This window comes from Lissotriton helveticus, chromosome 2_1, assembly GCF_964261635.1.
Source record: "Lissotriton helveticus chromosome 2_1, aLisHel1.1, whole genome shotgun sequence".
NCBI classification, from domain to species: Eukaryota; Metazoa; Chordata; class Amphibia; order Caudata; family Salamandridae; genus Lissotriton; species Lissotriton helveticus.
In genome coordinates, this window is record NC_136059.1 from 244,433,091 (window position 1) to 244,448,590 (window position 15,500).

Here is a 15,500-nt window from a genome sequence, read left to right on the forward strand (position 1 = left end):
AGCTGAGACCCCTGGGCTGCAAAGGAGGCACAGAAAGCTATAGGATAGGAAAAGAATAATGCAGGATGAGGGAAGGGAAGAAAAAGAAAGAAGAAGATGAAAGAGGTGGTACTGAATGCCTCTCTATAACACAAACGCACTCAGACATTAACAAGTCACCTGAAAAGGGAGGACTAAAAACGGTAAGAATTTCTTCTGTTTAACTAGTTACTTCATATTAAAAACATTATGGAACAAAGTGTCAAGAAAAAGATTGACAAATAAAGGACAATGACATAAGAGGTCAATACTAGTCCTGGCATTTAAAGTACTTTGGCTATTGAAAGCATAGGCTGAAGTACAAGAAAGAGGCCCAATGTTATTCCAACATGAAAAAAGAAAAGCATATAGCCACTTTTATTAAACAAGTAATATCAGTCTCCTCATTTGGAGAACTACTGTATTTTTTTAGCATCCATTACATGTCTTTACCTCATATATTTCCAGGGCAATGTCCTTTATAAAATCTTCATCAACATCGGCCTGCTTGGTTTGTGCCATCTGAGCAAAGGTCGTGAGCAGACATATTCCTTCAGAGCTGTTCATTGTTGCAAGGTAGGACTGGAAAGCTTCTCGATATTCTGGATCTGCAAACCACAAGAACCCAAGCAAGCTTCAACATTACTCATTTACAAAAATATTGTTAACGTGAGAATTTAAAAGACTTGATATCTTAAAATCAGCATTTAAATCCGAAGAACCAAGGGTTCTTCATCTTGTACATGACTCAAAACTTGATTCACAGAACAATTTGTGTCAGAAAAACTGCCAAGGCACAGACTAAAGATTGAAACTCCCACAGTTAGAGAGTGCCTGACCCTAAATCCCACTGACTACCTCAATAAATCTTCCAGTGTGGTAAATGATCTACTGGTGTTTAGTATGAAGGGCTTAGTTTGTAGAAGATGTTGGCATACAATGGATTATTTTAATTGAAGCATGTTTGCAGATGTGCAAAAATGCTGCATTGCTGAGAGCAGTGAAACAAGTACCTTTGCCAGTTTGTTTCTTGCCAGGGATTATTTTATGTTTGTTATAGTTTCCTTTCCACTAGGGTTCAACCAGAGTTCAAAAACATTTCCTTTAGAGAACAGGATGTTCTGAGCCAACAAGAAAGAGTATTCTGATATAAGGAAGAAGACCTCTCTTAGTTATTAATTAATATCGGATATCTTTTCCAAACTGCCGGTTCACCATAGCTCGGAACCAACCATGTGGATCATGCCAAGGTCTACACATTCCATCACTGAGAATGGATGCTAATCTGATAGCTATAAAAGACTGTGACATCTATGAGATGTTGTGCACCGGTCATAGGATTTGGCTGCACTGACCTAGAACAATCTGGCCTTCTAGCTTTGACCGTCAGAGAAGGGTGTCTGGCATTGATTCAAGACATTTAAAAGATTTCTTCTATGCTAACTGTACCTCATGTGAAAAACTGTTTATTAGCCGAGTTTATGTAACTGTTATGGGATACTACCTATGCTTTAATAATGTTGCTGCTATTAAATAAATGACTAACCTGCATTTGGTTGGTGTGCCATCTATTTATATATATATTCTTTGACACCTGTCATAGATAAAAAGTTAAAGCTAGCAAAAAACATTTTCCCAGGAAGGTAGATAGCATACAGTGAACACCCATAAAGTCCTAACTTGGTGTGAATATTTAGCATGGACGGTCACTATAAGGTTGTGCAATTAAGGTCAGTGATGAAAAATATCCCTTCAGGTATAGCTACTATATCAAACTATCCCTTATTAAACAAAGTAGAGCATTGGAAAAACACAATAAGAGCAGTAAGAACTATGGTAGAGGTGGGCCAATACAATGGTGCCAACTGAGCAAGGGACATGGAGGGTCAGCCATTTTTAACAACAAACACTACCCGTGGAACCGTGATCTCCAGTGTTCAGGGAAATTAGAAAGTTTGATTAGCATGTTTCATTTAAAAAAATCAATGTGAGGGATCTAAACGCAATTCAAGAGATCAATGGCAACCACTAAAGTTTCTGTTGAATCAAAGCGGCATAAACGTTTTGGGTGACACTGACATTTGCTCTTGTCGCAATGTTCTAAAACGTTTGGAGAATAGGTAAGATCTTCTTCAGTGCTGCCAAAACAGCTAGTTACAGTAGTCTACAGTTGAGCTGTACAATTGTGGCCTTGTAATGTTAATCTAGGATTGGTTATAGTTTAGTCAGAATTTTTAGACATACTCTGCAGTTTTTCATTATTTGGTTTGTCTGAAAGTCAAATAGGGCCCCTAGTGTTTTGAATTTCTGGAATACTTGAATGCTATGGTAGACAATAGACGCTCCCTGTACAATGGTTTTAGTTAGGCTAATGTATGCATTGACCCTGCTTCGAGAAGTTAAGTCTTTTGTTTATCATTACCTTATCATTGTAAATCACAGCCAATTCTGTTCCATTCAAACAATTTCTTAGTGCCTTGATCAATGTTACTGCAGAGGGGGACAATGGCCTTTAGTTTCGGAGTGCAGGTGGAACCACCTCCAGCTTCCAAATAGCAAGCTGCGGAGGGTCTTTGTATGTATGCTGATTAGAATAGGGAACAGAGAATTTCAGGATCCTCCAATTTAACATTGGGTGCTGCTTCTTGACTTATTTCTATACCCTCTTCTCCTACGTAAACACTTGTTTGGAGCCTGTGACCCACTCTAAGAATTCCTAATCTTCTTGATTAGATCAAGTCCAGGTTACATTTCAGGGTTTGCTTCATAGCTACTGATGCATTGTGGTTTTTGTATACCTTCCCTCAGGCTGAGATCCAGACATGAGAGCTTCAGTGACTCAAATTATACTATGAACACTCATCGCCAGAGGCATGCTTTTGTGTTCTTTTTAATGCATTACTGCCAAGTTCTGCAACAGGATCCATCCCACATTCCATTCTAAAGTTTAGTTCTACTTGTTACTTCCTGGAAACTCTGTGCACTCCATCAGAGAGCTGGGGGATGGACATTACCTTCTCTCACATGCCCTATATTATAGCTAGGTCACAGACCTATTCTGTGACCCAATCCTGGTTATGAGCTAGAAGGAAGCTGGTTTCCTACTTCAGAATCAGTGCTATCAGTTGCCATTACTGGGAGCTCTAACCTTCATCCATTTGCCTACACTGCTCTGTGAACCCCAGATGCATCCTGAATCCTGCTACTGAATTTGCAGTTTCTGCCTTCTTTCCCCAGTTACCTTGTGTAGCACTGTGTTTTATCTGTTTCTTCCTTCTGTTACAGTCTCAACTTATTTCAGACTTTCATTAATAGCCTGATAGCCTGAATTTCAGTAACCTTCCCTTTTGGGCTTCTTATCACTTATTTACAGAGTTGCGAGGAGGTCTGTTGTCCCTTTTTTATTGCTTTTATCCATAACTTAATTTTGAGTTCCAATGCAAGTTCCATGTACCGGTGAGGCATTAGATGCCAGTGCTTCTTGGGTACATTCTTAAGTTCCTTGCCCTGAAACCTTGTTCATATTTTCCTATCTCAGCAGGGCCTTACTTGTCCTAATGCCTATTGTGTACATCCTGCTCTTGATCTCTTATTTTCTGTTCTTGATGTCTAAAAACATGTTAATGATTTCTTGCCTTAGTTTCTCCTAGCCATCTCTATTATTGCCTAAGATAGTGTTAGTGTAGTATTTGTCTCTGACTCCTATTCCTTCGTATTGTCTGGCTTCCCACTATAGATCCTTATGTATCCTGCATTGTGGTAATTATTTCCACACTGGTTTTAAGCTCCATTTCATCATCAGTCCACTGTCTATTGCAGCCATGTGTCCGTTTGCCGGTCAGTCTTGGTTTACTCTACGCTGAGGACAACAGTTTCTGTACCATCAAGTCAAAACTAGGACTACTATGACTTTTCTGTATGATTGTGGTTAAGAACAATTGGTTAGTATCAATACAAAGGGTTTTCCCAGGATATCCGCAGACCATTTGTCATATACTAGTACATTCCTTACTTTGATCAAACCTTGTAATTCTGTACTATTGCCTGACTGCTGTCATTCTCGTTTTGCCGGTCTGCTGTCATTCTCATTTCTGCTTACCTCCATCTCCTGTCCCCTGCAAACCAGTGATCACAGTTTCAGTTTTTTTAAGCAGCCTGGCATTTATTTATCCTATTACCTTGATGAGTGTTACCTCATGAACCACCTATTCCTGCTTCACTTGCTGACAGCTGAGAATCCTGTGTAATACTATGGGCCATTTTAACTGGTGTTGCCGACCTATCCCCACATATGACTGCCATATCCAATCCTTTTAAAGAGATGCAAGCCATCACTCCATATTACTCTCAGCCCATTGTGCTAAATCTTCCAGCAAGATGTGATGGTCTAAAAGAAGTAAAATACAAGATATTATGACATACTTTATGGCCCTCCAATTGCGATCCACTGTATAAGAACCGGGTGAAAGTAAGAGCCCAAATCAGCATTTATGTCTGTAAGTTTGGAAAAGGGCAAATCATTCTTAAAGAAATGCAAAAAGAGATGCACACATAAACACACAAAATAACCAAACAACATGCTGGTTCACATTACTTCATGGTACCAGCAGATTGGAAAATATTGGAATAACTAGTAAGGAATGCAGGATGATATGGTAGGAATGGGTGTTTTTATTCTCCGAGGTAATGCCAGCTCTCTATGATGAACCTTGTGAAAGACGCTGCAGCACCATAGACAGAAGGTCAGAACTGTTGACTGACATGATCCAATACTTTACAAGGAGCAAAGGCATGCAGCCTCCTCTCTTCATGATTAAGACACTTTAGAGGTTTGCTGTCCATCATGTCCAATACCGGTATTACACAGCTGTCACTGTCTTAGAGAGAAATACAATATCTGTCACCAGTAAGCAGGTAGTACACTTTTGCTCATTCATCTGAAGCAGGTGACAAAGCACCTGTTTTCTTTCAATTATGTAAACCAGTGGGTGAACAAAATTCATAATTCAAAAACAGAATAGGATTTTCAATACCACAAAGACAGGCACCACATAGAAGTGCATTGTTAAAAAAGGGAGAGTGTACAAAAAGGAGAAAGCCACATATACAATGCATGAAGCAGCCTGTAGTTGACACACTAGGAATGAAAAAGGGAAATGAGGTGCATGTGCAGCTGGGCAGTGCAGAGAATGTGCCTAGCACACAGCTTTGGTTGAAGACAGTTCAAATTCTACCAAAAGATCAGGCCATACATGTTGGGAATCAAAGACAGCGAGCATGAGGCAATATGAATGGTGTACATCTATACCAGTGTCAAATGCTCAAGAATAAAAAGCTATCTGTGTCACAATTAGAAAATACTGGACAAAGAAAAAAACCTACGTCTGAGTTTCTGTTTGCAGTCCCAAGAATACACAGAGGAGGAGATCTTGTCTAGATGTTGGTCTTCTGCACAGTGCATAATAAAGAACAACTTCCACAACATGCTGTTTGACAACGTTCCATATGGCATTTCGGACATGAAAAGCCAAATTCCCAATCTGTGTTCATGGGAGACAAAGAGGCAGTTTAACATACAACCATCTTAAGATGTTCCAATGGCTTTTTGTAGAGGAACAGTTTTCCTTTAAAACAGAAGAAAATATTTTCAGATAAGCCCAACACATCTCAATTTTTAATAATACTGGAATTGAATTACTCTGTCACTTAGAAAAATGCAATGTTTGACTTGTTAATTAATCTGCTAAAGATAATATTAGACTATTTTTTATGAGTGAATCACAGTAATAAAGAATGTATGCCTCTTCTGTTCCATACTGTTAGACGTACCTATTGATACATTAATAAAATAGTTTCCCGTGGTATTACCTTTAATCTATTGGCAAATGTATTAAACTTTAAGTCACACACAAGTAGAAAACATGTTAGTGGAAGTGTGCATAGCATTAATTAATAATGTTTGTTTATGGATGGCAATGCTTGTATTTCACTGGTTAAAAGTAGAGGCTGTATCTCATTTACCTCACAATGAAAGTTCAGCTATGCCAAGGGGCAGCTTTAAAAGGTTAATCAAAACCTATGTATTGTAGGTGCCAACCCTATGAAGTTGAATACGTTTTCCAAGAGGAATTGTTTGCTGAGAAACCCCTTTATGATGGTGACATGCACCTCAGATGAGACGCTTTTCCTAACTCGCCCAGCAACTGCCACTCATTTCAATAGCCACATAGAGCTAAGCCCAAGTGCCAGCATTTGATTGGACTGGTATTGTACAAATGCAGTGTGGTGATGCACTGTAGGTTTCAATGGCCAGCATGTGGCTATCACACTTGACGCCATCTTGTATCACGCTTCTATCACAAGATATTACTCTTCCATGATCGGTCGTATGCTTAATGCTTGTATAATTCTTGCATCTTCTGACCAGCAGCACACCATGAATTTGTTCATAATGTTGAAGAAATATTATTTTTCTGTATTATGATTGGATATGTATCAACACAGCTTTTGTGGTTTTTGTGTTTAAAAGGCTTAATGAAAGTTCTGCAAATTGGACATGCTGCTGCATATCCCATGTTCCTGTGACTCACGTATAAACACTGCTTATGAAACTAGACAATTGTCTGTGTTCCTTTAATTCAGCTTCCACAGCTGCATTTTTTTTTTACAGATAAAATGTGTAACCAAGCAATTGTTTGTGGATTTTGGCTATCTAACCTATGTTGTCAATAGTTCGGTTCTGCCTCAGAAAATATTAGCTTTTCAATATTTGCTGTCACTTATCCATTTTTCAGTTTTCCCTAACTAAGCCTTAATTTATACACTCTCATTGAACTTCACAGAAACAAATGTCAGTGGTAACCCTGGCCAGTCACATTTGATCATATATCATTGATAGGATTGAGACAGTTCTTCTTTTTCTCTTTTGAAACTTAGTTTTTTCTTATCGCAATTAGAATTTTAAACAATTCATTTTATTTTAGGGTTTTTGTAGAGAGATGCATGACTCAAACATGCAGCCCTAGGGTAATTTGAATGAGGGGCACATGTCTTCTGACAAACAGCACTGCATGGTTTTTCTATCAAGAACATTTGCAAAGCTGCAAGTGAGAACAGTGAGCAGTGCTAAAATACTTGCGTCTCTCCTTAGAGCTGAATGGTTAGATGAAAAACCCCGAGTGTGCACGGTAACAAAACAGTGTAACCAAAATATCGCCTGAAAGAAATGTTGTGTGCTAAGTATCATTTACAAAAATATTGTTAAATTGGAGTTAATAATAAATAATCCAAAAAAACAGGATGATGTAACTGACATTCAGCATATGTTATCTCTGTCAGACAATATTTTTGCTGATAATATTCTGCCATCCAACCCTTGCCTGGCAATTCGGGATGGACTGGTTTGAAATCCTGCCCAGAGCAATTGCCAGTGGTTAAACTATTTGCAAGCATTCATACCATCACTTTTTGTGTGTTTGATTGAAAACCCTAAATGCCCAGGGGCATACCCAGACATGGGTCCCTTGCTTGTTGCACCACAGGATCCAAGCTATGCCACAATGACAAGGCATAATAAGGCTGAAACCAGTCTAGGGTTGCTCGTGGTCCCGCCTAGCAGTTCAAAATGGACTATTCCCAAGAGGACAGAGTCAGTACTGATTGCATAGAGTTTGCTTCTGTCTAGAGCACAGTGGGCAAAAAATTATGAGTTGAAATGATACCCTGAGGGGGGCGTGGTCTGGCCACGCAGGAAGATGGCCGCCTGACTCTCACCTTTTTTCGTGGATCCTGCAGTCGGTGCCCCATTGCAAGCGGGGACTTTCCTGAGCTCAGCGGTGCCTTCGCGGAGCTCGGCGCTGCTGTATTTCCTGTTTTCCGGCATGTGAGTGAGGAGCCCGTCTGCCCTGTGGTGCGCACCGTGAGCTGCGCGATGACGATGCCGCGCGTCTCCTCAGGGTAAGCCGCGCCTCCTACTAATCCAGGGCCGGGCTCTTCCATGCTGTAGGCCGCGCACCCTTCAATGACGAGGCTGCGCTCCTCCGCCTACGGAGCTCATCATGAAGCCTGCACAACATCGTATATCTCCTTAATACACGACGCTTTATTTCAAAAGTGGCTTTCTAATGGATTTCTTTGAAGTATAGTAAAAGAATCCCTTCATAATCGTTTTCACACGACGAATTTTACCGACTCGAGCCTGTTTCAAGTACTTTTTACTGGGTTTATCTGCTCTGCCCCTCTACACTTTCTACCCTTGGCACCCATTAAAAACTGTATTTTCACTGTATTACTACATTGCTACTACAGTCTCATGGACTATTACTGCGCTTGTGCTGTGGGAAATTTCACAAGCAGGATTATCAGCCTTATCCTCAGCCCGTCTTCTCATTTTGCCTTTCTACTAGCTAGGCCTTCCAGTAACATTTGACTTATTCACAGTTGTTGCTTTATATATGAGTGCATGATACTTCTATTCTCTTCTATGCTACCTTCCATTTGGAATTGTTTTACCTTTACGTTCAATCTGTACTTCTATTATGTACAATTACTTTATAGTCGCTACACTGCTATTCTATTGTAGTACTCCTTTACTGTATTTACATGCTTTTTTGAGGTAAATTTGGCATTACTTGTATGCTGTTTGTTTTGGTCATTTACTCGCTGTTCACAACTCAATATTTCCTTGTTATTTGTTACATTTCTGATTCCATCATTGCCTCATATTTCAAAATTTCCTCTATTCGTTACTGCAGACCACCGATACAAAAGTGTACGGAAATGTCTAATAATAGAAATGGTGGTCGTGGGCCTAAACAAACACTCTTCACTGACGTGGTTAAACAACCCTCTATTTCGACAGCTAAAGGTAATGGATCTGCGTCACCTCCTACAACGCAAGCGACACCACCTCAGAGTGACAAATCCTTATCTGACACTATGCAACGCATTTTGCAAGAACTCTCTGGAGTTAATCGACGATTGGAGGGTCTGGACATTGCCATGACTTCATTTACTGCGGAAACTAAATCTATCAGGGCAGAACTCACTAATTTCCACACCAGGATTGACGTCATTGACTCTAAAATAGTGGCCATTGAAGGTAGACTGAATTCGGCTCAGGGTTCAGATCAAGATCTACTCTTTCTACACAGTAAGATCATCGATTTAGAAGATCGCAGTCGTAGAGACAATATCCGATTTTTTGGTTTTCCAGAAAATATCGAAAAGCAAGATATGAAGTCCTTTCTCTGTAATGTTCTTCCCACTTTGACTGGAATCTCCTTCGCTCCTCCTCTTGAGCTCCAACGTGCTCATAGACTGGGCCCACCATGTTCTGGTTCTTCGGCAAGACCCAGACCAATTATTGCTTGCTTTCTTAGGCATGAGCAAACCAGACAGATTTTATCATTGGCTCGCACTCATGGCTCCTTCCTGTTTCAAGGTCATAACATCCAGATGCAGACTTCTCTAAAGAAACGAATGAACGACGGAAAGCGTTTCTCTCTATGCGGCCCCAACTACAACAAATGGACATCAAGTATGGATTATTTGAACCTGCACGTTTTCGTATCACAAGGGATGGAGAGTCCAAAGACTTCTATGATCCTGCACTTTTACAACAGTTCCTAGATGATATCAAGTCCAATGATATGGAAACTCAGCCTTCTTCCTCTGCCCAGCCTCCTCAGTCCAAGTCCTCCTTACTGAATCTACCAACATCTTCCTTATACACTTCTACTGACTCTAGACAACGTGGCAGAGATATCACTCGTGTGTCTCGCTCTCAGGAAGACAGGGATTCAGCTTTACATTCTGTCTCATCTCTCACTAACACGCAACAAAGAGACAAGTCTAGATCGCCTCTTAAACCGCCTTCTGATGCTGACTGAATTCCTTTTTATGTTCTAATGTTTTCTCTCTTTTTCTAAATTCTATATCAGTATTGGTTGTTCATAATGCTTTAGCTGCTTGTTTAGTTCACTGAGACTTTTATGCATGACATAATATGGTTCCTTATATTTAGTGTTCTGTATAAGTACCTTCTGCTTTACTGTTATTCTATATTTGCTATTACTATATGTCTTTCTTTATTTATTTTCAGGTTTTCCCTTATTATATATTATACGGTTGTTACCTTCCCACACGTAGCTTCTCTTTCCTTTATTCCTATTCCTTCCCCCTGCTATAGTAATGTTCTTGTTATTAAGGTATTTACTCGCTATTTCTTTCTTTGCTATTTTGCTTCTCAAGCCGTTTTTCTTTTAATGATAAGATCTTTTTTTGTTCTTTGTCTCACATTGTGTTCTCTATGTCCCCCCTCTTTTATGGCTTTACGCTATGCGTTTAACCTTCTTAGAGTGCCCCTCTGTCTGTAGACTTGCCTCAATATTGTTCCCCTTACTATGATGGTCTTTTTTCAATGCATTTCCTTTTTCTATATTATAGTATTTGTTGTTTAAAGTAACATTATCCATTCTCTTCAGTGGATACTCTGCTTTGGATACTTTCATATATTTCTCAAAATAGGTCCTGGTATTTTCCTATGTCTCTATTCTAATGCAATATTAACTCTACTTTCTACCTTCTTCTCTCCCCCTCTTTATAATGATGCTGGGTTTCGCTATTCCTCTCATTTACCTTTCCTATTTATTTCACTCTATCTTCGTACCTCTCTTATTATGTATTATGCTATAGGTTTCATTTCTCTTTCATCTCCCCTGCTTTTCATCTTTTCTCTCCTTTTGCTTTTTTTCTCTTATTGTATGCTTCTCATATCATATTTTTTATCCATTTTATTCCTTATGTTTCATGATGATGGTATATGGTTTTCCATATTTTTCTTGTTGTAATTATGTTCTAAATGCATTTTTCGATATTCAGTTTTATTACTTGTTCCCCGGATCCCCATTCCTCTTTGCTTGGTGGGGGACCGGCCTCCCTTGGTGCTGCTGTAGGTGCACCTAGACCCGTAGTTAACAGTCTAGGATTCTTTTCTTTCTTTTTCTTTCTTTTTCTTCTTCTCTTTTCTCTTCTTTGCATCTTTCATACTTTTTCTCTTTATATTCATATTTGCTTTGACTGTTCCACTTTTCATTCTACCTTCATAATATACTTTCCCTTCTCTTTTTCTTCTCTCTTTGTCCTCCTTGCCCAGAGTAACATACTTCTTTTCTTACCTCTCTTTACTTCTTTTTCTCTTCTTTATCATCTTCTTGTTCAATTCTCTTGTCATGTCTACTATCCACCCGTTGTCGGTGATTTCCTGGAATGTTCATGGCCTCACCCATTATATTAAACGAAAGAAAGTTCTTTCTTATTTACATTCTAAACATGCAGATGTTGCCTTGCTACAGGAAACCCATTTGGACGATGTTGAATCTAGTAAACTTAGCAGGGATTGGGTTGGTAAAGTCATTCATAGCAGTGTCTCTAAACCGGATCCCACTAATCCCGACCCTGTTCGTAAATGTGGGGTAGCCATTCTTTTTCGAAAGTCACTTCCTTTTACGATTATCAAGACATGGACTGATCCGGATGGTCGGTATGTATTTGTTAAGTTGAAACTTGGAAACTCTTTCATTTGTCTTGGTTCTGTTTATGCTCCATTAGGTTCCAAAAAGCAATTTTTCCTTCGACTTAATCGCCTCCTTACAGAAATTAATGCTACCCAATTTCTCATCGGAGGTGATTGGAATCTGGCTCCGGACCCTGCCCTTGACAGAACAGGTTGCTTTGATACCGTCAACGCATCCGATAGAGCCGTTTTGACTGACATTCTTACTGATACTGGTCTTGTTGATCATTGGAGGCTCAGTCACCCTCAAGATAAAGAATACACCTTCTTTTCTTCTACTCACGGCACATTCTCCCGTCTCGACTACTTTCTTCTTTCGCAACATACAGTCCGGCTAGTTACAGAATCGAAAATTCTAGAAGCAGCCATTTCTGATCATTCTCCTGTTTTCTTGGCTCTTGATTTGGGTCTTTCCAATCCGGGGCGCAAGTCCTGGCGTTTAAACATTAATAAATATAAAACACCAACAGGTAAACTTCTTCTACAATCCCACTTGCAGGACTATCTTTTGCATAATGAGGACTCAATTTCCTCAAGAAGAACGGTGTGGGCAGCTGCCAAGGCAACTATTAGAGGCCAACTTATGCGTGATGCAGCTTTGCATAACAAGAAGAACGCTGCCAAGCAAGCTGATCTGGAAAAAGACATCTGCTGTCTTTCTCAATTATATGTTTCAAAACCAACCCTTCAAAATCGTAAATTGCTGGAGCAGGCGCGCATGTCCCTCAACAGTCTTTTTACTTCCAAGGCTGAATATGCCTTACAAAAGATGAAAGGGCGTCACTATGAGCAGGGTGAAAAGGCTGGCCGGCTATTGGCTGCGCAATTGCGTCAGAGGGAGGCTGCTATGGCAATTCCGGCCATTAAATCAAGCTCTGGAGACATGCTTACCCGACCGCAAGAAATCGTTGATGAATTTGCTTCATTTTACAGAACTCTTTATTCCCCAAGCACTCATATTGACACGTCAGCGATGTCCAATTTTTTGGATATGGTACATCTTCCACAACTCTCGGATGATGGTAGAGCTCTACTTGATGGAGATATAACGAAGGAGGAAATTTCCTCAGCTATAACTGCCTTGCCATACCATAAAGCACCAGGTGATGATGGTTTCCCCCCTGAATTTTTCAAATGGACTGGTCAGAGTATGGTTGATACTCTGCATGCCGCATTTGTGGAAGCCACAGAGGAATCTTCTCTTGGTTCTATATCCAACAAGGCTATCATAGCTGTTTTACCAAAACCTGGTAAAGATCCTCGGTTGTGTGGTAGTTATCGCCCCATATCTTTATTAAACTCTGATGTTAAGATTCTTGCAAGTATCCTTGCATCACGTCTTCGAAGGGTTTTACCATCTTTAATTCACAATTCACAGGTAGGCTTTGTTCCTGGTCGTTCATCTCGAAATCATTTACGTACTCTTTCTCATGCTTTATGGTCAGCTAAAAATCTTGATAGCGATAGCCTACTCCTTTCTTTGGATGCCGAAAAAGCATTTGACCGTATTGAGTGGGAGTATCTTTTTACCATAATGCAACGTTTTGGTCTAGGCGATCAGTTTATTACTAAAGTGCGTCTGTTATATGACAACCCTTCCGCTCAAGTTAACTGCGGCGGTTTCCTTTCTACTCCTTTTCCAATCAGGCGGGGTACCCGTCAAGGTTGCCCTCTTTCCCCTCTTCTTTTCCTTTTGGCAATGGAACCTCTGGCTGCTGCAATACGTCAATCACCTGCAGTGGTTGGAGTCCCTCTTCCACTTGGTCATTCAAAAATTTATTTGTATGCGGACGATATTCTTCTCACACTCACTGATCTTCCCCGTTCTCTCCCTGCTCTCCTCTCTATCATAAATAATTTCTCTTCTTTTTCAGGCTATAAGATAAACTGGGATAAGAGCGAAGCATTACCCATGTCCATTGCTACTACAAAAGCTGCAATTTCTGGTTTTCCATTTCACTGGCAACCCTCTCGCCTTAAATATTTAGGAGTATTGATTAACAGAGGATTGGAAAATATAGTTATGGACAATTTAACACCGTTGATTACACAGATGCAGCGAGATTTCGATAAATGGAATATCCTTGGCTTATCTCTTTGGGGGCGCGTGCAGGCGGTTAAGATGGTCACCCTACCGCGATTTCTTTATGTTCTAGGTATGCTCCCTCTCAACATTCCCCTGTCTGTTCTTCGGTCCATTGACTCCAAAATAAAAAAAATTATCTGGGGTACGGCTAAACCGCGTCTCACCTTGGCCAAATTAAAATCTCATCAATTACACGGCGGCTTGGGTCTTCCCTCTATTGAACATTACTCACTTGCCCTTCATCTTTCACAACTTTCCTTCTTTTTGCCGAAGTCTAAAGATATACCTCAATGGGTCCCACTTGAACGTCACTTATTATCCTCTAGTCTTGGATTATCCCTTTTATATGGTAAGGGCTCCAGTTCCTCTGATCCCAAAAATCCTATCTTATCTGCTATGTACAAATCTTGGCAAAGAAGTCATCGTTTACTTAAATCTAATTCACGGCTTCATATCAAAGCTCCTTTATGGTCCAACTCGGCTATTCGTGTTCATGGTCGCATGTTGTCATGGCCTTTATGGCAGGAGGCTGGTGTTCATTCTCTGGAACAACTGTTTCATGACAACAATTTTAAATCTTTCTCTCAAATTAGTGCGGAATTCTGTCTACCACCAACACAATCCCGTCAATATACTCAACTTCAACAAGCCATTACAAAACATTTAGGTTCTCCACCTGAATTATTGACAGTTTCTCCTATTTTGTCTTATTTACATTTGTGGGGCAATTTTAAAGGTGTGACTTCTGGTCTTTATAAAACTTTCTTACATCCTCTCTTTTCACAAACCCTCTTGAACGCTCTTCAATTAAAATGGCAGTCTCGCTTATCAGTTACATATTCCACTACTCAATGGGATTAGATTCTGGAGGGTTTACATAAAGGTGTCCGAGAGGCTCGTCTCAAATTTTGCATTTTCAAAATCATCCATGAATGGCATTGGTCTCCATCTAAACTACATCATGCTAAACTGATAACACATTCTTTGTGTTGGAGATGTTCAGCTCCAGGCTGTGATATTACACACATCATTTGTGAATGCCCCTGTACTAGATCATTTTGGCTTTTTATAAGAAAGACTTTGGCATCTACTATGTCATTACCATTACCCTTTACTTCTGCAAATATTATTTTACATGATTTTCGTGGTTTTCCGACATTATCTAAACCGCAGACTCGTCTTCTTCACACTGCTTTGGCTACGGCCAAAATTTGTATTTTACGTCATTGGAAGTCCTCCTTATCTCCTTCTCAGGAAGAGTGGGTGGTGGCTATGGTACAAACAGCCTCTTATGAACGTGTAATTTATCATTTGCAAGATCAGGCTTCTGTTTTTCTTCAAACATGGTCCCCATTCCTAGAAGCCACAGTGGATAGTGACTCTCTCGCCACTCCTTCCTCTTCAACGTCTGTTATTCCTCAATAAATTTATTTATTTCCTTATTTATTTATTTTTCTGCTCCTTTATCCTTTTCCTGTGTTTCGGCCTCACCTCTTTTTCTCCTTTCTCTTGTTATTCTGGGATTCTTTCTCTGTTCTTTTTCTTTTCTTTTCTTTCCTCTCTTTCCTTTTATTCTTTCTCTTTCCTTCTTTCTGATATTTCTTGCTTTATAGCTTATATGAAGATTTGATATTCTTGCTTTTTCATATGCAATTTATCCTATATATAACTATATCATTTTCATATCTGTTTTATGATTCATTTATCAATATTTCATTTATTGCTTATTTGCATATATATATGTTTCTGTATTTTTATCTCAAAACCTTTCAATAAAAAATTTCAACACAAAAAAAGAAATGATACCCTGAGCAACCGCCA

The 15,500-nt window shown here is 39.6% G+C and overlaps 1 protein-coding gene across 1 annotated transcript in view; it reads right to left on the reverse strand.

Moving 5' to 3' along the window:
* EPG5 (ectopic P-granules 5 autophagy tethering factor) overlaps positions 1-15,500 on the reverse strand; it is a 582,198-nt gene that overhangs the window by 406,200 nt on the left and 160,498 nt on the right. Inside the window, exons 11-12 of the mRNA XM_078674745.1 lie at positions 5,401-5,558; positions 472-626 (exon numbers count right to left, since the gene is read on the reverse strand). Coding sequence (XP_078530871.1) covers positions 472-626; positions 5,401-5,558 — 313 coding nt within the window. The remainder of the gene's footprint in view (positions 1-471; positions 627-5,400; positions 5,559-15,500) is intronic.